Below are 22,857 nucleotides of genomic sequence, written 5' to 3'. Positions count from 1 at the left end.
CTTGTTTTATTAGATAAAATTTGATTATTTGTAATTTAGATTTGAATTATCTTGTGAAAAGTTTCAATTTTTCCCCTTTAGGTTTTATAGTTTAAATTTGAACTCAAAAGTTTGGTTTTTGAAATTTAAATAGTTTTTTCCCTAATGTTTTGAATAGTTTCAAAACTTGCCCTCAAGTTTTGGAATTTAAATTTTGATTAAAAAGTTTGATTTTGAAATATTTAAATTCTAAACCCTAATGTTTTGAAATGTTTCAAAACGTGCCCTCATGTTTTGGAATTTAAAAAGTTGATTAAAAGTTTAATTTAGAAATGTTAAATTCTAAAACCCTAGTATTGTTTTGAAAAGTTCAAATCACACCCTTATAGGTTTTATTAATTAATTAAAGTGTATAATTAAAAGAGATTTAATAAATCCATAAAGTTTTGGTTTACAATTTAATTAAAAGTATAATTATTAAATTTGACCACCTAGTATTTTAAAAAGTGTAAAATACACCCTATACTATATATAACATTAAAAGTATAACATTATATATATGTATGAGTAAAAGTCAATCTTACCGTTAGTAGGCCTCATTCACGAAGCTAGTCTATAAGGGGTGTTTAAGGAAATTGCCTATAAAATGGTGATTGAATGGGTATCCACTCTTACCCACCACACTCTTGACTAGTGGAGGGTCGTTAGCCGAACGGGTAGGATAGGACAGAAACCTTCCATTATAAGTATAATGAAGTGTAAAAGTAACTAAATGCTTTCATAAAATTCCCAATCTTAGTTACTTTAGGCAAAAGTGAATTGATGCAATTTCATGAAATTACACTTTGTGCCCTTGCGAAGACGTTAGTGGAGCGCGTGTGGTTAACCGGCACACTAAATGGGTCTAAGCAAAGGTAGCAAAGGGTGACTCAATGTTTGTCATAGTTCGATGGAGCGTGTGTGGTTAACTAGCACATCAAATAGGTCACTATAACATGTGAGGGCACCATGTAGATTTGCATGGTTATTCACACCCGCTTTGTGATCCTCGGCATCCCAGTCACAAACTAGAGGGGCATATCGAGATTTAAACATGCCATTGAAATGTTCAATGAATCTCAAAGGATCTAGGAGTTTTCATAGATTTAAAACTTAAATTTCTTTTCTGTTTTAATTGTGGAAAATTAGTGAATCGTCATTCACTTACCTTCAAATGTTCTGCAATTAGGGTTACGGCATCCCTCTCCCGAGTTGTAGAATATTGTGTTGGGTCCTAGCCTTAGTATATCATTTGGGTGATTTACTAAGGACTCAATAAATCAACTAACTTGAATTTGTTTTCTCCCGTTTTGTAGATGTCAAAGTTCGACAACTATGGTCTTCCCAAATCCAGTGGAACAATCATTCCACATGAAGATGATATTCCACGATTCGATCAAGGAACAAGAAATCATGCTTCACTTCCTCCTCCTCCTCCCGTTGTTCTCCCTAACCCACAAGATCGAAGAATTGAAAGGTTCAATGTCACTAAAGCCCTATTGGAAATGAAACATGAAGATGGTAAACCCGTGTGTGCCCACATTCTAGGAATGAAATCACACATCGATAGGTTGATAATGTTGGGTGCGTCATTCCCGGATAAGTTGGCTGTTAACTGGGTTCTGTAGTCACTTCCCGAATCATATAATGAGTTCAAAAGAAAGTATTATATGATGGATCATGACGAAAACCTCATTGACCTAACTTACATGCTCATTGCTGCTGAATCAGAAATGATTTGGCAAAGCAATGGAGCATATTTGTTGGGAAAGTCAACCAACCATGCTTCCGAGGATGTTTTAGGAGAACCGACATGCGTTTGCTACCAAGAGAAAGGGCGTTGGATACAAGTCTGCTCTAAGAGCCTGAAGAGTCCAGAAGATGGGAGACTCAAAGAGTATGGTTGTGCTTCAGGTAAAATCCACTATCTAACTCCATTAAGTTCCTATTCGTTGATTCTTAATACATGATGTGATAAGATTGCATTTGAATGTTTTGTAGGATCAGTGAAAAGAAAGGAAGCTTGATGGAAAAGCAAGATGAGTCTAATCACAAAGAAATGGATCACGATCGCATGGACTTGAAGATTAGATTTTGAGCTTAGAAAGTTATGATAGAGTTGTTAGAAATTTTTTCTAGGCTTTCAGTTGATTTTGCATTGTAAGGACAAATGTTTTCCGCTGCTTTTATGAATAAAATAAAATTTTTATTTGACTTATTTATTTATTTATTTATTTCCTTGCAATAAAATCATTATGAAAATTGATGTTTGCATATTTCTACAACGAATGGATGTGACTCTTAATTATGATAATTGTGGAAATGTCAAGAATTTACCAAATAGGGAAAGTTTCTCATCATCCAAGTTTCAAGTGGACAGAAACTTGGAATCATGCAACTTGGTTACATGATGAATGAGAAATTTCATATTTGGAAATTAGACTAATTCGTTGACAAAGTGTCAAGTGAAGGACTAGGAGATCGAGTACACAAAGTTGCGTGTTGATCAAGTCCACCACAAGAGTAACAAAGATATTCGTCATAATTTACTAAATGTTTAGTGAATATGATTATACTTATAAGATTAAGTGTAATTCTGAATTGATTGAAAAGGTTTAAATCAATAGCAGAACGAATAAGAAGAATCAAGTAGGCAGAAAGATAAAAGTTTCTCTATTCTAAGAAGAAGGGAGAGTACCTTTTATGCTTTATGATAGGTCTTAATGATTAAGAACCATTTATCTCAATTGATCCTCCAAGTAAGTCTTAGTACAATTGTATGTCTGAGAAGAGGAATCAAGAATTGAAGAAATGGTTAAATCAAGAAGTCCATCATACTTCGTTCCGAAACCAAATCTTAGAGTTAAGATTGTGACATTGAGTGACAAGTCTAAAGAAGGTTTATAACATTTATCAAATGTAGAATTTGGAAAAAGGTTTTCTTATTCTTGCACATTTGGAATTGGTAAGTTGTGATGTCTGGGATAAGACAAAGACCAACTAGGATCAATTTTTTGAAGTGTTTTATCTTGGTAAAGGCTACACTAACTCTTGAATATTTGTTTGTCAAGAAATGTTTATTGACAAGAGAATCTTATATGTCAAGGAGTCAGTGGGAGTCTTAATGGTCTTGAAAAGGTTCAAGAACTAACCAAGAATAAACCTTATCGATCATCATTGGCACACGAGTTGAGGTTTACAACCTATCGTGTTGACATTACCTTGTTTATGTGCCGTTCCAATTGAGTTAATTATGCATGTGAGCCTATGAGTTCTCATTTGAATGCATAAAAGGCAAGGACCTTGATCAATTGAAAGTACATTGATAGGAAAGGGTGAGTTGCTTAACTACTTGGAAGACATGGTGGGCAGTCGTGTTACCATAAGGCAAGAAATCAAGATTAAGAGTTCGGTCCATATGAGTTTGGATTTGTCATAAAATTTGGTTTTGACAAATTCACATTGATAGGAACACATACACCATTAAAATCTAAGTGTCATAAGATTCCCTCCTTCATGAAAATGATTGTGAGAAAATGCTTTCACTAAGGAAGATTTTAAGAAGATAGTGATTGTGAAAATTGTATTCTCAAATTCGATTATGGTTACGGTATCCCTTTCCATAATTCGAATTGTGAGATTTGGAAATTAGTCTTAATTGTTTAGACACACACATGAACTATCTAAGGAAAGGTGTATAAGTTCAAGAAGCCTTGATAAAAGATTATCAAAGCATTGTGTATTAGAAATATGAACTTAAAGAAATTCAATAGGCATTGTTTTTCTGAAAGTTAAGCTGTTTCTAAATACATATCAAAGCTAGTGGGAGCATAAGTGTTATGTTTACAATAATCATCGTGATAGTGGGAGCATAAATGTTATGCTTGTATGATTATTAAGGCGAGTATTGCAAGTTAGCAATATTAATTATAGAAAACAAGAGTCATATTTTGCAAAGGTGTAAGGGTTGAATAGTTGTTTTTCTATAATTAAGGGAGAGAATATTGTACTTCATTTCAAAACTAAAGGCTTATGTTATGGAATGTTAATAAACTTAGTCAAGGATACATAGTGAGTTCTTAAATTTCGATTATGATTACGGCATTCCTCTTCATAATTCGAATCATAAGAACGGGACACATAAGATATTATGGCAGAAGATTGATAAAGTATCAACTCTTTATGTAAGACATTATGCATCGTGTCCTATACGCTTCGGGTATAGGATAGATTGCAAATGCTGTAATATTTGACCATTCTAAAAATTTTCCAAATGTCTAGCGCATTTAGAGGGAAAAAGGACTAGAATCGGTTTTGACTAAGATAATTAAACAGCTATCAAAGGATAATCCAAAGTTCGCTGAGGATTAGTCAGTTGTGAGTAGTTGGAAGTATGATATTGGGTGTGCACCTCCAGATGCGCGGGGGCCGGCCTCCCACTCTCTTATCTTATGCAGCATTTATTAGCGGTTGGGTGGATCGTGCAATAAGCCTCTCTCGACCCTCCGTTTCTCATACTTGGATGGACCATATCGACATTATTATGAATAGATAAGATTCTATTAAGAATGAGTTGTCATATGGTAAGTATGGAAAGGTTTTCATATTGGGAGTTGGATATTAAGAATCTATATCTAGATTAGAAACTTTTAAGCAATAAGGATATTCAAAGGAATGTACTTTGAGTAAGAGACATCATGTCTATGGAATTGTATTTCATTGGCAATAGTCATTGTGACCTTAGTGCAGTGACATTACAATAGAATCATTGCATAAAATGTTAGAATCTAACATATTCTATAAGTGGCAAGAATTTGATATTCTTATACTTATGATAAGGATTGGGAGTTGTGAAATGAGTATGATTGGAAATGTGTTCATTTGATATATTTCACAAAGTAAGAACCATATATAGGTAAACATTGTGTGTATGCTAAGAGCATGGGACAAGTGTAATAATTCAAGTAAGAAGTTGATTAACCGAAACAAATAATGAGTAATCGATATGGTGATAAATAAAAGGTGTTTTATTTATACTCAAAGGTTTAAGACCATATGGGATTAGTATTATTCTTGTGTTTCACTTTGCATGTTTTGACTTCCTGAATAATTTAATTGGTTAACAGTCAAATTATTCGAACGGGCCACAGTCGTTCATATGTTGGAAGTAGGTATGAATGAAGACTGTCGTGAATTGGTGTGTGGATTGTCTAAAGAGTATTAGACATAAGCAAATGTTTGCTGCAACGTTCATGAGTGCTTATGAATATGATTTGAGCATTGGATTAAACCCACGCTCACTTGGATCACTTCATGGATTTTATCACGAGTGATTGGTGAGACGATAAGATATTATATTCTTGAAACCGAGATGTGTGAGTTGTATCTTGCAAGTCGGTTGCACATTGATAATATGTAAACGCACCAGTAACTTGGTGTTATAAAACACATTGTTGTGTGTGATTTGGTGAGTGAGTGCAAGCGAGCATTGAGTCAAAGTTTATCCTTTCCTTTTATCCAAAGTAGGATAAAAGCAATATCTGTGGGCCCCGCGATGATTTAGTGATGGCACCTAAGTGCTTGGCCAAGCTGGGACTAATTTGATGTGTTCAAATTGTAGTCTATTGTCAATCGTCATAAATCTGAAATCAGGAAACAACACATAGACAAAGAGAATGTTTTAAATCCATGTCTCAGTCTATACGATATCAAGAATGGAGGAATATATGATCCCTTATCTAAAGGACACGCGTATCTGATAAGATTAGAGTTGACAGCGGCTTTGGAAAGCTACGATTGCAGATCAGGATCTGAAGTCATACGCAGAATAGTTATTAGACTTATCCAAGTGGGAGACTGTTGGATTAGTGTCTAAGTCCATAACTATTTTGGTATGTACTTGACCCGATGGTGCATGGTCCTTTTGGGTTGCCTTCACCAAAGCAACTTGATAGGATGAATTATGGAGAGAAAGGATTAAATATGATTTATTAATATATTATGGGAATAATATATTAAAGGAGAAATCATATTTTTTAATTAATATTAGTCAAGAATTAATAAGAATTAAGTTTGTGACTAAAAGAGATTAATTAAACTTAAGGGACTAGAACTGTCAGTTGTATGATAGTTGAATATTGAGCTATTGGACTCCATATTAAAGGAGTGGACGAATTCTATGGGGAAACCCATTAGAAATCGTCCTAAGTCCTTTAAGGAAGGAGCCCATGGATTGCTTAGGGCTTAAGCATCCAAATTAGGGTTTCCTTGTTAGATAACCCTAATAGCCTCACTATTTAAAGAACCCTTATACCCCAAAAACGTGGTGAACTAATTGGTTAGGGTTTCCACACGTTTTGGGCAGCCTCCTTCTCTTCTCTTCTTCATCCTCTTGCTCTTGGTGTTTGTGAGCCATTAGAGGAGTGACATTTGTGACTCTAAGCTTTCTAAAGTCAATACAAGAAGGAATTGAGATTGTTATTACTATATAACAATCAAGGTATGATCTAAACCCTTATTCATATGTTATATTGATTAGATCTAAGTTTTTAAGTCTTGGATTAAAAGCATGTACAATAGAGAAACCTAGATCCAAGCTTTAGGGTTTGCATGAGCACATAGGATGTCTTTTGGCTAAAACCCATCAGTTCTATCATATCTCAAGACAATTATCTTGTTTGGTATATTGGGGTTACTTACTGGCTCCGGTTGATCGTACCTCCGCGTCCTCTTTTACTCATTTTGAAAACCATTTTAAATTCTCTTTTGAAAACTCTCCTTGATTTGAGATTGGATTCACACGAATGTTCCTCCAATTCACTCAAACCAAGGCTCTGATACCAACTTGTAACACTCTAAAAATCCAAGCCAATTTAAACTTTTCAAAAACCACTCAGTTTCATTAAGTTATTACAAAAAGGTTTTCAATACATTTATTATCAGAGTATTCCCAGAACCATATCATAAACAAGAACATGAGGAGCGGTACGATCACGCCTTTGCCTTGCCACGGTCTCCTGAAGTACCTGAAAAACATTAAACCGCAACTGTAAGCCCGAAAGCTTAGTGAGATACCCCGAAAATACCAACCACATATACTACGCATAACATATCATAACCGAACAGAACAGCCATGCACTTCTGGTCTACTGTGTGACTGGTCCGCCGTACCGGGCCTTCAGTCCACCTGGTCCACCCTCCGAGTCTAACCATATACATCGATTCTACAGTGTGATTGGTTCACCCGCACCGGGCCTTCAATCCACCTGGTCCACTCCCTGAGTCTACAATATGACTGGTCCGCCCGCACTGGGCCTTAAGTCGTCCTGGTTCACTCCCCGAGCCTCGGCACGTCCGGTCCGCCCTCTTGGGGCCTACAGCCTATCCGGACCGCTCGCTGGGCCCTCGGGATAACCGGTCCGCCTTGGGTATGTTGGCCTACATCACAAAGCAGGACCTGCCTCAACCCAACCCCAGTCCAACAACCACGTGCACCTAAACATATAATCATATAACAATATGCATCCAATCAAACCGATCTAGCAGATCACATAACATAACATCATCCTAACCAGGATACCGACCTAACCGGTCACTAGCATAGCATCATCCTATATACCAGGATATCGACCTTAACCAGGTCTCTAACATATACCATCCTAACTACCGGGATGCAAACATAGCAAAGCAATAACATAAAAACGATACCTAGATTACAATCCGATAAAGGGCGGGCCTTGGTGCCTTAGACCCTGTTGATATAGTGAGGATAACTCACCTCACAACTGCTGACTGAAAAGATAAGATCACGCTGCTCCAACCTCCGACACGAACTCCACCACTGATTAATACCAAAAGACTGAGCTCAATAAGTACCAATATACCAAAATACCCCCGGAGGTTAACTAGTAAACTCTTGGTCAAAGTCAACCTTCTAGACTGACTCTACTCGCTGAGTCAACCCGCTGACTCGTCGAGTCCCTATACTCAGAACTCCCAGTCCACGACTCAACTCGACGTTTCGCCCCAAGACTCGCCGAGTCCGACAAAATCTGCGTCCATTCTCGCTCCACTCACCGAGTCGTCCCTCGACTCACCGGTTCACAACTCAACCAAAAAATTTAGGACTCCACGACTAGACTCGCCTAGTCCAAGAACAGACTCGCCGAGTCCAAGGCAACATTCAACGTACTCGCCGAGTTGTTCTTCCAACTCGTCGAGTTCTTGTCTATCTTCATCCAACTCGCCGAGTTCACCCATGTGACTCACCGAGTACCTTTAGTTCTTAGTCCATACAGTGGCTTCCCAAGCCATACAGGAGCTCCAAAACATAGATCTACTCCCCTACAACCCATCCATCATGTAAAGTGGCAAACTTTATGTGAATCCAAATAGATCTAAGCATAATACACTCTTGGGCTAAGTTTTGGGACAAAAGAACTTCACCTACATCTCTTGAACATAGACTTTATGGCTCCTTGGGTTATTACAATCCTAGATCTGAGGTAGCAACCTCAGATCTTACACCAAACTCGAGATGGACCTCATTTATGCCCCCAAAAACCCCACAATTGATAGATCTAGATGCACAAAAGCTCAAACAACAGATCATTACCTCAAATGAAAGCTCCAACTAAAGAGTAAGCTAAATCTATGCAAAGCCCCTTGCTCCAATCTTCTTGCTCTTCAATTTCCCTCCAAGATTCCCTCCTCCAAGGCTCTAATCTCTCACAAAGGAAAGCTCACACGAATCTAGGGTTTCTGGAACTCAAAGGGAAGGTAAAGAGGTTGGGGAAGAGGTGTTATGTTCTTTATATAGGGCACAACCCCCGAGATTAGGGTTTTCTCTCTTTAGCACCAACTCGTCGAGTCCCAGCTATCGACTCGGCGAGTTGGCTACTTAATCCTGCGACTAATCCCGCTCCGACTCGGCGAGTCGGAAGACCTACTCGTCAAGTTCCCGCCTTAATTTACACTTTAGCCCTTCAACTATGCTTCTGAATTTCCGGGATGTTACAGTCTCCGCCTAGGCATCGATTAATCTCCACCTAGATTGATTAGTCCCTTAACCCCAGCCGACCGTCTGACTACCTCCTAGCGACTTTTACAACCTTGCTAAAAGGTCAACATTTAAATTATATGAGGTCTAATCTTTTGTCTTTTATTTAAATATTATAATTAAATCAAATGTAGCTTTATCATTTAGTGCAAAGGAAATTTTCTATGTCAATAAAATTGAAAAGGATGAGTAACCAAAAATAAAAACAAATTTAGAAGAATCTATAACTTCAGGTTCCACGACATGGGGAAGGAACAACCACATCGTGGCACATAGAAAACAATCAATTTTATTAAATTATTATTTTAGTTCTCAACAGTAAGCCATGATGTGGACAAGAAGAGACCACGAGGTGGCAACGAAGACAATCACGATCCATGTAGACACCATGACATGATGGAGGACCAACCACGTCGTGGCGAAGTGTAACATCCTGTTTCGAGAAGTTTCTTATATCCATATTGTGGAGAATAAATGGATCAAGTAAAGGCCTTGGTCTTCAAGGGAATTCGGTTTAGAACATATTGGATGTTGATAATATTGGTTATGTGATCTAAGGCCTTGGTTTGTGTTTTTGAGTCAAAGGGTAAAATGGGAAAAAGTGATGTTTTGGACTTCTTTCATGAATGAAGGATTTTAGTTCGATATGTTTTAAGTCAAAATTAATTAGATAGAGTTATGGGGCTCATCAATACCTTTTCGTGCATATAAAGGTCGCCGAAAATGTAGTTGGAATGAAGAAGTTGTGGTTGTTTGAAGTTGGAATGAATTTGGGTGAAAACCATTGCCATAGAGTGGAGATCAGAGCTCCGTGGCGTGGAAAACCACGAAGTGGAGAAACATGGCCACAGAGTAGTAGTTTGTGAAGCACAAGCCCATGATTTTAGGGTTTTCAATGTATTTAAGCATAAGGTTCCGCATTTTTGGGCATTTTAGCAGCCTCCATCATATCTAGAACCCCATAGGAGAAACCCTTGCCTCTATCTTCAAGATTTGATCTCCTTCCCTCTCATATCTCCTCTTTTGGATGCTTTTAATGATATTTTGATGAAGTTTAAAGATTAAGAAGGTTCTTTTAGTCGTAAGGAATGATTTTTGGTTTTTGGTACTTTAGATCTCTTCATTTGTGGTTTTTGCACTACATTTATGGATTATTCTGAGTGTAAAGTCCCAATCTTGCTCTTTAGTTCTTTAGATCTCTTCATTTGTTGTTTTTGGTACTTTTCGTCCATTTTATGAATGATCTTGGAGTTGATTGGACTCCAACATCTTTTGATCAATTTGGAATGCTTCTTGAACCTCATGGACTAGGAAAGTTATGATCCTTTTCCTTCCCTTTTAGCCATGCAAGTTATCTTGGTCCTTTAGGTAATTTTGGTGTATTAAAGTTTAGATCTTGAAAGATTATGACATTATTATGGATAAAGTTGCATACTTTATCCATCTAGACCTCTTGTTCATTCATATATGAAAGTGAGAGACTTGGAATTAACGGTTTAAGTTGAGAAAGATTCATTTTTGGGTCCATTTGAGACTTAAAGTCTAGATCTAGGTGGTTTGGACCATCCTAATGGATAAAGTTGGAAACTTTATCCATTATGGAGCTATTAGGAATCAGACTTATGATTTTAGATTTGGTCCTTATGGATTAAGCTCTTATTCAAGAAAATCCTTTCAGACTGAAGACCACAACGTTATTAAGGAAGGCCCATGACGTGGTGACGGGACTTATCATGGTTGTTTTGTCAGGACATGCCGACGACATGGCATGATGCTCACCATGGCATGACGATGGGTTAATTCATGGTTGTTTTGCCTGGATTCTGCCACGGCATGGTGGCATGTTTTCCACGGCGTGTTAGCAGGTTTTAATCTAGACTGGATTGAGTGGCCACAACATGGCCATGGGTTGGCCACGACATAGGTGTTAGTAGGATTTAGCTTTGACCGGTGACTTGTTGACTCATTTGAATTTTGGTCGAACTTGGGTAGAATTAATTATTTAAGTAAGGACTGGTCTCGATTTGGCTTTAGGAAGCTTAGTTGGCTATTCGGTTATTGAGGTAGTTGTTAGGCTTCTGTTGAGTAATTCAGGTGAGTCTTGTCTTTGTACTTATGGGTCGAAGGCACCAATGCTGACCCGCTTGATTATGTAGTGTGCTTCTTGTTTTTGTGACTCTTACTGATATGCCTGTATGTTATATGTATGTGGGGTAAAATAGCCCCTGGGGGTGAAATAGACTCGTTCGGTTGAAAAACACTGATTGAGTTGAAAATAGACTCTGGGGTGAAATAGATTCGGGGATGAAATAGACTCGTTCGGTTGAAAAAATACCGATTGAGTTGAAATAAACTTGGGGATGAAATAGACCCAGGGGTGAAATAAACCTGTTACAACTTCGAGCTGATATGTATGTATTGTGACATCCCCAAAATCTCTACCAGAAAAGACCGATTTTTATTTATGCTTTTAAAATAATTTCAGAGTAAATCCTTTTGATTTGAAAGAGTTGCGGAATTTGTTCCCAAAAACAAAGTATGATAAAATAATATTTACCAAAGCATTTCATAAAGAAATGTATTTTCATTATATAATCAAAACTCGGGATGTCATGTTCCGATATAGACCATAAAGCATAAACGATAACATTACAAGTCGTTCAACAAATATATACATATACAGACTTGTAAACAAAACAAATTGATGATTCATCCATCTTATGCCCTTGCGCCACTTCCTGTAATACAAATAAAACTGAGTGGGTCAAGCTTGGGAGCCTGGTGAGCATATAGGGTTTTCAACCCAAAATAAATAATTATATTTAATTCCACCAACCAACAATAACCCAATTACCCATTCCTGTTATTCTCACTTTACGTCCCTAAGACAACTAACATAAGGGACCTAGTCTAAGAATATTTCATCGGAGCGACAACACATGCTTTCGGGGGTTTCTCGGCAATATATGTCAAATAAGGCAACCATGAGGGGGATGGAGTACATCGAATGAACACCCAAGTTCATTAACACCTATAGGTGGCGAACCTGTTAGCGTTCCACAGGACTGTCTAGAAAAGTCTGTGGTCATCATCTAAACTCCGCTAGATGACTAAATCAAAAACATCGAGGCCTCTCATCTTTTTATTACAAGACAACTATCTACCCATGTTCTACCCAACATTTTAGTAGATAAAATATACATTTTTATACATAGTTTAAAACCTGTATAGTATGTTCATTCAAAACACATTCCAGATAAAAGATGAGGTACATAAGCATAACACGTATTTCATAGAGAATAAATCATATCAATGAGATTAGAAGATAACATCGATACATTCACATAACACATATACTTAGTACGTTAAATCGATACTTGTATAAAATCGTGCATTTGAAAGAGATTATGTACCCCCTTCAAATCAACACCAATATATATAAACACATAACACGTATTTCATAGTAAATACTTCGTATTTATGTATTAGAAGAAAGTAACTACACACTCACATGATCAAAAGATGATCGGACAGCACTACGGCTCTAAGAGTAGTATTCTTCGGTGAAACTAGAAGATCTTCACACACCGGGCTTCTCATGGGCTGAGCTTCGGCTCGGAAATTCTTTTACTTCGCGGGATCTTCGAGCTTCGGGACTTTCTTCGGGTCTCGGGATGATACCGGGGCTTCGGGGGGTTAAAATAGGGCTTAGAGAAGGTATCGGGAGTGAGAGAGCAAGGGAGGAGCAACCAAAATCGGCTGACCCTTGATTTCTATTTATAGGGTGAGATTTTAGGGTTCACGTCGTGAGTTTTAAGGCTCACGTCGTGGGGATTGATCGTCACTGCATGCGTCACTCGTCCACTTGGGTCTGACAGCTCCCGAAGGTCAAATCTGAAAATTCACGTCGTGAACTCTGACATAGTACCGGGTTTCGTGCCCCGAACTTCAGAAATTCATAACTTCCGCATACGAACTCCATTTTCGACGTTCTTTATATCGACGCGAAGGTGAGATCATGCTCTACAACTCTCGTTTCGACTCCATTGGCTAATTTTGACTTTATTTTTAATATATTATAAATATATTACTTATATATTATTTTTAGTAGGCCGGGACAGGAAAACTCCGTTCGAAATTCATAACTCCTTCATCTGAACTCCGTTTTCGTCTGTCTTTTTATCGTTGGACTACTATTTACGAGATCTTCGACTCTCGTTTAGATTGTTTCGGTTAAGAATCACTCGATCTCATATTCGAGTATTCGGGCTGCATACCGCTAAGTTGAAACTTCGGAAAATCATAACTTCCTCATACGAAGTCAGATTTGGACGTTTTTTTATGCACGCTCTCGATTTAACGAACCCTACGAATTTCATTTAGATCACTAAGGCTAGATATCGCTATATCTTAAATTCATATTTGATGTCATTCGGCGTCGTTCCAGTTCTGTCGCGAAACTTCGACAGGTCATAACTTCTTCGTTATAACTCGGATTTCGGCATTCCTTATATCTTCGGAATCCTTGTTTCGAGCACTAAAACTTTATGTAAAGATATCGGGCTTATCTCACACTTTAATTTTGATGCTTATTTTTATCCTTTATTAATTATATCTTTATAATTAAGTAATAAGCACACAAATACACATAATTCACATAATACTCAAATATTTCATCATTAATACTTCAAAAAGAGTTACAATGGTTAACCTAGACTATTACATCATCGAAAATGCCTAGCCTGGAAACACGGGCATTACATGTATGGTATGCAGTATTTTGAGGGAAACTCACTAAGCTTTGTGCTTACGGTTTATGTTTAAATTTTTTTTCAGGTACATCTGGTTTCAAAATGAAGAGCCTAACTTGAGCACACTACATCCCTTGGAGATTTATTCCACATTGATTGCTTATGATTTTACTATGATGATTTGAGAATATTTTTTATTCTGATCGTCTTTTGGGATAATGAATGAATGATTTTGACTTATTTAAAATTAACTTTTTACTCGGTAATTTTGGGACATTACAGGAAGAGGGAGAATGACTAAAACGTCATTTTTCAAGCATAAATAGATTCAATTTCAGTCAAGGAAAATTTCTAGACTTTTAAAACGAATTAAAACAGAAACCCTACACATACAAACCCTAACATAATCAAAGTACAAAGTCTAAGAGCAATAGATTTGAGTTGGCCAGGATCTGATACCACTGATGGGTTTCGAGCCTCATTAAAACAAACAAAATGGCAGCAGAAACAACAAACAATTTGATCTAACACTCGAAACATATGGATCTAAACTCAACTAATCTATGCAACTTGTTAGAACTCAATTAAACAAAAAACATACCTTTGAAATCTTTGTAGGTTTCTTCTTTTGACGAGCCAGTTGATTGGACTAGAGAACCCAACAAAGAGTTCCTCTCTTGTAATCGCACCCAAGAAGAAAAAACAAGCAGGTCTAAAAAGTACCACTAAGAACCAACACAAAACCAATCCAAAACGATGAATCTGATCATCACCACATCGTGATATATGAGGTGCCACGACGTGGTATCAAGACTTCCATTTTTCCAGGGATTTTCCAAGGTTTTCGAACTTTGGTAGTAGAAATATATTTTTCTTATATGTCAAAACCGGATTTGGAGCCATCTATGTATAGGGAGTTGATTTGAAACCATAGAGATAATTACCAAATGTAATAATAATTATCTATGATATTCAAATCATTCTGGAATATTTCATATTCTTCTATTTACTATTAATCAATTTACAAAACAAGTCCCTCAAATAAATATCTTTTCAGTTCTGCTTTATTTTGTTCTTGCATGTAACAAAAAGGACACTATTATTTATAGTAATATTACCAAGCTTGTTACGACTATGGGTACTATTCTCCATAAGTGAGGTGACCAACATTATATTGTTGTACTACTACATATTAGTCATCTAGTGCGATATAGAGGACGACCACAAACTATTATAGACAAGTCTGGTGAAACATGGATAGACCTGCAACTAGTAGCCATTTATAAGCCATGCACGGGAAGGTTTACACCATATACGTGTTAATCAATCATACATGGATAAGTCTTCAACCTGTAGATGTTAAACATGCCATACACGGGCAAGTCTTTGACCTATAGGTGATAAATGAACCAAACATGGGTAGGCTTATGACGTGTAGATGTTAATGAACTATACATTCATGAGGCTACTCTATTTTATTGACATTTATTGCTAAGGAATCCCCAAAGCGGTATTGTCTACTAAGGGATCCTTTAGGATAGATCCTACAAGATCATCATCTTAGGATCAGGGAGTGAGAATAAAAAGAATGAGTAATCGGGTTATTTTTTGATGCGATATATAATAAATAAATTATATTATTATGGGTTGAAAACCCTATGTGATCATTAGCTCTCAAGCCTAACCCACTCAGTTTCTTTGTATCACATATAATTATACGAAGGTTCAGGGATATTGATGTTTGAATTAGCCAAGAGATTTAAGGAGTTTTAGTCCATTAAATAAATTGATGTGAGGTTCGTAATGACTAGTGTATGATTCTATTTTTTTTTACCGGTTATGACATCCAAGCTTTCAAATATTAATGAAAAAAAAAAAACTTTTCTTTAAAAATTTTATTGTATTGATATCATTTCACATTAATAATGTTTTGAGAAATATTCCTCACTAATAAACGAATACTTTATTTTTAAATAAGCATAAAGAAAAAGGTATTTTTTAGACCATGAAATGCGGATGTCACAGTTAGTATCTGAACATTAGTTTAAGAGAACTAGGAATTATGAGGATTTCTAAACTTAAACTTATAGAATAAGTGATGATAGTGAGATACATGTCTAGTATATTTTAGGTTGTATACCTAAATTGGCACAAGCACTATCTTACTTTAGGATAAATGTTTGATTTGTTGTTATGTGCTAGATGATTTATAGCATGCCTTAGGTTACCTACCTAGATTGTTATTACTTGATATGATCTAAGGTCTATTGTCGACCTTGGTTTGGAAATTTTATGTGTTCAGGATTCTAAACATATAATTACTTTATTAGAACTGACATATAACCTTTCAAGGTGATTACCAAAATACCACTCAAGAAAGATAACATAATACTTATAGAGAGGTGATGTCTTCATGGCTATCACGTAACCTTCCTATGCAATCTTACGTTTCTAAGGTTCATTTTATCATCTTAGCTTAAAGATCTCTTATGGTAGGAAAGATCTTATGTCACTAAACATATTGAATTAAACAAATAACACTCCAAACTACACTATAAATGAAACCTAGAAATCGTCACCACATATTTACTTACTATATCATTATTTCACATATTTACTTATAGTCTTATAATGTGGTTTCTGTATTCAACGATTTGACCGTCAGAGTATATTCCAAGGCCACCATCTTGTAATATAGTCTAATGATATTTTTTTGTGTGATATATACCATTGTAGTCCGACAAGAAACCACAAAGCTCCCTTGTGGAACCGAGTATCATCATAGATCATGTAAGTAAATGAGAGTTAATTCTAGAAAGTTGGATGTTAGTTTATGAAATACATACAATGTCATGAAGGTTAATGAAAAGAAATGTATGATTTATTACTTAAACATAAAATAAATGTCATTATAGTTGAAGTAGGAAATTGATTTAAAAATAAAGTTCTTTTAATGATAGAAATAGAATAGTGGTGAAACTCATGGTTGTCAAAATCGCGATCCTAGTCGTAGAATCGTACAATCATACAATCCTAACTAGGTAAATCGATCCCGATCTTACTACGATCGTTTTTCGGTAAGCGTGGTAGAATGGTAGGATCGGATCATAAGATCGTAAAACTGATCGTAAGGTCGTAGGATCGTGGCTATCTTTTAAAACAAAATTATAATATTTTTTCATGGACTAACTAAGTAGAATACAATTTTTGAATTGTTTATCACTAAATGATATATTTTATATGTATTTTTTATGTTTTAAACAATTTATTGTTAACTGAATGGTTACGGATGAATGAAAATGTTTTTTATGTACTAAAATGCTTTTGGTTGGATCTTACGATCCGATTTGATCTTATGATCATGATCTTGAAAAGCGAAAAACAATCATATGTAAGATCTCGATTTGACAACATTGGTAAAACCTCAAAAGCTAATGTATAATTGTTTTTATGGTTTTGATCATTTTTGAAAAGAAAAACTACTTGAAGTGTTTTGAAGTTCCCAACAAGCCTAAGAAAAACAACCTTCGTCGCCATTTTCACGATTTAACATTTTTTCTCTTATTTTCTAATTTGTTAACTTCAAATTTTCATGAAAAATAGGAATCTTTGCAAATCTTTCATTGATAATGATTCTTGTAATCTGCATGGATGACAACAACCCATTCAGTGATCATGACATATGTGAGGCTAAGGGTCTCTCTTATGTATTATTCTCCATGGTAGTAAGCATTCACCGTTACTCAAATGACTAAAATGCCATTGAAAGAAAACTATATAATATTGGTCATAATTCATCATGTATATTTTAGAGATGTTCTTCGTTTTCAACCCGCCACAGATCAAACATAAAAATTGATCGAAATAAAATAATGTTCAGTTTATAGTAATGTACTTTGGTGCAAATGAAAAAAAATGGCAATTTATTTTGGTGAAAAGGTTAAAATAATGTTCATTTTTATTAACGTTTTAGAACATATACAAAAAATAAAAATGGAGATTTACGTAACTTCTTCCAAAACTGTATTAGATGAAAGTGATTTATCTTTACGAAAGCTTGAAGAACTTCATGCACAACTGCAAGAACTTGAGATTCAAGGAGAATGTATTACTACTTGTTTTTAAACCTTAAAGTTAACTAGAATCACAAAGACATATTACTAATTACTTTTTACTACTTCTAATATCCAGAGTGAGAGTAAGAGTATTAAACAAGTTTTGGACCACATGAACACTTTAAATTCACTGTGTGGCGTGTTTGTGATGGATTGTCGTGGGGTGTGCCATGTGCGAGAGGTGCATTCGCATGTGGATTCCGATTTTAGGGGGCCTCCGAATTATGGAATAAATATATAGTTATGGTGTTACTATTCCCGTAAAATGTAACTTCATATATTGTTTTGAGTAGACTTTGGATTATGTGAAAGTTATTGCTTCTGATTTGTGCAATGTTTTTTGAGAAAAATATTAATAGAAGAATTAAAAAAAACATTTTGATGAGAGTGACGTTGGGTAATCAAATCGAGTAAACGAGCTTTCACCTACAAAGTTATTCATGATCAATATTTTTTTTGTATATAGTTGATCAAACTATTGGTTCATTAAAGCAAATGTTTGAACAATGCAAATAATATGAAGATATTTTGGTTTTTTATTTGCAACAAAAAAGTTGAATTCACTAAATACCAATGAGTTAAAAGGTAAGTTGCAAAAAATCTTGACAATAGGTTACAAAATGGTCATATCATAGACATCAATGTTGATGGTTTATTCAACGAACTGTTATAAAAACATTTACCTATTGAAAATAGTACAACTAACAAGATACTAAATTTCTTAAAAATGATAAAAACTTATCCAATTTATTGTCTAACATATACTATTGTTGACTATTGCTATTACAGTTACATCAGCGAAAAGAAACTTTTCAAAACTAAAGTTTTTAAAATCTTATTTGCGATCAACCATGTCTCAGGAGAGATTAAACGTTTTGACTTTGATTTCAATTAAGAACAAGTTTTTTGAGAATATTGATTCTCAAAAGTGTAGTTGACGAATTTGCTTCTAATTGTTAGAAAATGGTTGATGTTTAGAAAATAGTAATGCATTGTATATATATATATATATATATATATATATATATATATATATATATATATATATATATATATATATTAAGGGGGTGTTTGTTTTATCTTTTAAAACATCTTTTAGTTTTTAGGAAAAGATAAAAAGACAAAAGATGTTTGGTAATGTAGTTTGTTAGTTGTTATTAAAGAACAAATGGAGATAATATAGTTTGTTAGTTGTTATTCTAACTATTAATGTTTTGTAAAATTTCATTTGCACTAAATTAAGGTTTGTAACTTTGTTTTGTGCTATTTATCTGCAGATGAATTGGTGATTGGTCTTTCTCGTGAGCTTTCACAATAGTAGATTCAGGTACTTACATAAAAATGTTTTTCATGATACAATTTTGATTGACCCGATATCTCTACCAAATCACGGTCCAACCGGTTAATCCGACCGATTCGACCCGGATTTAAAACATTGTTTCCAAAAAACGATGCAAACCTTGTTTTTATGTATTCTTCAATCGCCGCAATCATTAGCGTCGTAAATACTCTTCGCATTTTGGTTGCGTTTTCGTCTCTGGATTCCTAATTTCCCACAGTAAGCTTTCTTCCCCCTCTTATGGCGTCCACCAGTTTCTTATCTCGTTCACTCCGTTTCGCTGCTACAAAACCCTTTTATCCATCTTCAATCCCCTCTATTTTAACTACTCCCCCAAAACAGGTTCTAAGGTTTTAAATCGCTAATTTCATCTAATTTTACTTTAATGGTGATTTCATTCTTCGTTTCTTCTGTTCATCGTTGCAGGTATCCTTTAATCGTTGTCGTTTGATATCATCGTCAATGGCTTCGGACTCGACTCAGAATGAATTGCCGTCAAATAATCCAGGGCTCCAAAGTACACCTCCTGATAAAGAAACTAATGGCTACTTCATGCAACAAACGGTACTCAATCAAATTGTTTTCTCTTGCGGATATTGAAACTTGACCTAGGGGATGAATTATGGTATGAAACCATGAAAAATATTCGTTTTCGAACTTTTATCAGCGATTATAGCGATTATCATCATGATTCGTGTTCATATAGTTTATTATGTGTTGATGATCCGTTTACTTGCTATATACAAGCCTTGGCAATCAAATGTGTTTTGAATTGATTCAAAAACCGATTTCAAGTGATTTACTGGAACTATATGAGCTCTAACATTTCGATTGACTAAAATACACCGTGTTTATGTCAACCAAATTCTCATCAAATATGCTTACTTCTCCAGATGTATCGAATTAAAGATCCAAAAGCCAGTCTTGATTTCTACTCAAGAGTCCTGGGAATGTCGTAAGTCTTCTTGTTTCATCTGCTCATTACTCTCTGTGCCCTAATTCAAATCCCCAATTCTGTATTTCCATATACAAAAATCTGAGAATCATTAATCACATTACATTATCTTGGTGTTCATTGCCTCATTTCCTAATTGCAGATTACTCAAGAGACTGGATTTTCCAGATATGAAATTTAGCTTGTACTTTATGGGCTATGAGGTAAGACACACTAAACCCTACTAAATACTAATATCTTTTTATTTTTTTTACCAAAGCTTATAAATTATAATCATTTCATCATAATCTCCTAAGGATACATCATCTGCTCCAGAAGATCCAGTTGAGAGAACTGCATGGACATTTGGTCAAAAGGCCACCATTGAGCTCACACAGTATGCAATACCTTAATTCGTGTTCTTATTTTTCTTCATTCACATTTCTTAATCTAATCATTTTTTGTAAATCATTTATAGCAATTGGGGCACTGAAAAAGATCCTAACTTTAAAGCATATCATAATGGGAACTCAGAACCTCGAGGATTTGGTATAACATGAATTTAATTTTTTTTTTATTTTTGTTTTTTAATTTTTATTTTGTGGTTTGTGATCTTTTCATGCAATTTAAATGTTCAGGACATATTGGTATAACAGTTGATGATACATACAAAGCATGTGAGAGATTTGCACGTCTAAATGTTGAATTTGTCAAAAAGCCTGATGATGGTAAAAAAAAGTTTTAATTTTTTTTAGTTTTGTTAAAAAAAAATGTAATTTTGTAGCAGCATAATTAGTAATTTTGTTGTAGGGAAAATGAAAGGAATTGCGTTTATTAAAGATCCCGATGGTTATTGGATTGAGATATTTGACACAAAAACCATTGGAAATGTAGCCAAGGCTACTGCTTCAAAAGACTAGAGGTAATTCATGACTTTAAAATTTTATTTTTTAGAGTAAATTACATTTTTGGTCCCTGAGTATAGCTGATTTTTGCAATTTTGGTCCCAAAAAGTTTTTTCTAGTGATTTTGATTCTATTCGAGGTTTTTTATAATGTTTTTGTTTCTTATTTAAAGCATCCTAATGATTTTGGTCTTGTTCCAAGTAAAATGACTATATTACCCTTTGTCTTATTTTTGTACAACTTTTTATATTTATATTTTTATTCTAAAAACCAATTGGGCCACCCCAAATATAATAGTTGTAATTAAACATTAAAGTTGATAACTAATAATTATAAACAAAATCAGAAAAATGTAACTTATTCATTTTACTTTGAAGATGGACCAAAACATTACAAAATTGCAAAAAATAATTTTGGGATCAAAATTGTAAAAATCAGCTAAAATTAGTGATTGAAAATGTTGTAACATAAAAAAGTTAGTTACAAAAAATGAAAAAGTCCGGTTTTTTTGCAGGAAGTTTTTATGGAAAGCTTGGAATAATAGTCTTTTAACACTTTGTGATCTCAAAATGTTGTAATAAAATGTGTAATTTGATGCCGAATATATTTTGAGAGGAAACATGGTGAATGTACAAGTATTGGTACATGAGGTACAAGTGTTATTGGTTTGAATTTTGTGGGGTTCGTTAAATAAACAAATTATACCATTCATACCGGCTAACCTTTTTATTAAAAGGGTCGGGTATGGAATATGGATCACCACCGATCCGTTCCGTTTATAACCCGTCACATATAAATTTTAGAATTTATATATTTATATTTTATTTTTTCCAAAATTTATTTTTAATTCTAATCGAAAGTCTAAATATAAATGGCCAAAAATTAAATTGTTTTTACATAGGATTCAAAGACTTGATTTTTAGACTTTCAGCATTTTACCAAGAATGATGATGTCATTTTATTTATATTTCATCAAACAATCACCAATTTCATTTATAATACCATAAATTCATTTATCGGACAAAAAAGTTTGCAATTGTTATTTTTTATCAATGCAATCGACAGTCAAAAACCAATCAGAAGTTACTACAATAATGATTTTCATTTAATCAAAAGTCCTCGAGTATGTAATTTGTTTTCTAAATCAACATATGTTTTATTTCGTAAATATTATTTTTAAAACCTAAGTAAAATATGTTTGATTATTCGAAAGAATACGAGTTATAGGGCGGGTTTTGATATATGTGAATTCGATGTATAAAGGTATGAATTTGATTATTCAAAACCTTATGGGTTACAGAGCGGGTTTGAATCAGATTTTGAAATTTGTTAAAAGGGTTTGAATGAAGGTCGATTCGTTTCAAATCCGTCCTATTGTCAGATCTATTCAAAATGGTATTGTTGATTAAAAAAACATTATTGGTGAACATACATAAACAATTTTGCAATATGAATCAGTATTTTTTTTGGAGATTAAAAATTAGTGCATATCGCATTGAAAAGTGCATTTTATAATGAAAATTTTCTAAATGTTTGACCATCTTGAAGAATCATTGAAAATTTAGGTTTTTTTTAGCAACGTATTATAAAAAAAATATGATTATATTAGTCTTTCTTTTTATTAAAAAAAAACATTGAAAAGGATCACATATTTGCTAATAGTAAGATCTAAGAGATAAAATTATGGTTCTAAGACAATTAAAGACTTGACATGACGCGAGACATGGTATAACTGTC

The 22,857-nt window shown here is 34.6% G+C and overlaps 1 protein-coding gene across 2 annotated transcripts; it reads left to right on the top strand.

Moving 5' to 3' along the window:
• The first annotated feature begins 19,365 nt into the window (after positions 1 to 19,365).
• LOC145093240 (lactoylglutathione lyase family protein / glyoxalase I family protein) lies at positions 19,366 to 21,792 on the top strand. 2 transcript variants are annotated; one of them, XM_079031331.1, is made up of 9 exons: positions 19,366 to 19,500; positions 19,708 to 19,845; positions 20,175 to 20,236; positions 20,379 to 20,439; positions 20,533 to 20,612; positions 20,694 to 20,764; positions 20,854 to 20,943; positions 21,026 to 21,137; positions 21,635 to 21,792. In XM_079031331.1, exons 2-8 carry the CDS (start codon positions 19,744 to 19,746, stop codon positions 21,133 to 21,135), a joined length of 576 nt encoding a protein of 191 aa, XP_078887457.1. In that variant the 5' UTR covers positions 19,366 to 19,500; positions 19,708 to 19,743; the 3' UTR covers positions 21,136 to 21,137; positions 21,635 to 21,792. The 2 variants fall into 2 exon arrangements, with proteins under 2 accessions (XP_078887457.1, XP_078887451.1); XM_079031325.1 differs by having other exon boundaries at positions 19,425 to 19,623.
• The last annotated feature ends 1,065 nt before the right edge of the window (positions 21,793 to 22,857 follow it).

Source organism: Lactuca serriola, chromosome 1 (genome assembly GCF_051521515.1).
Source record: "Lactuca serriola cultivar US96UC23 chromosome 1, Lser_US96UC23_V15, whole genome shotgun sequence".
Taxonomy (NCBI): Eukaryota; Viridiplantae; Streptophyta; class Magnoliopsida; order Asterales; family Asteraceae; genus Lactuca; species Lactuca serriola.
This window is presented reverse-complemented; position numbering and strand designations above follow the sequence as displayed.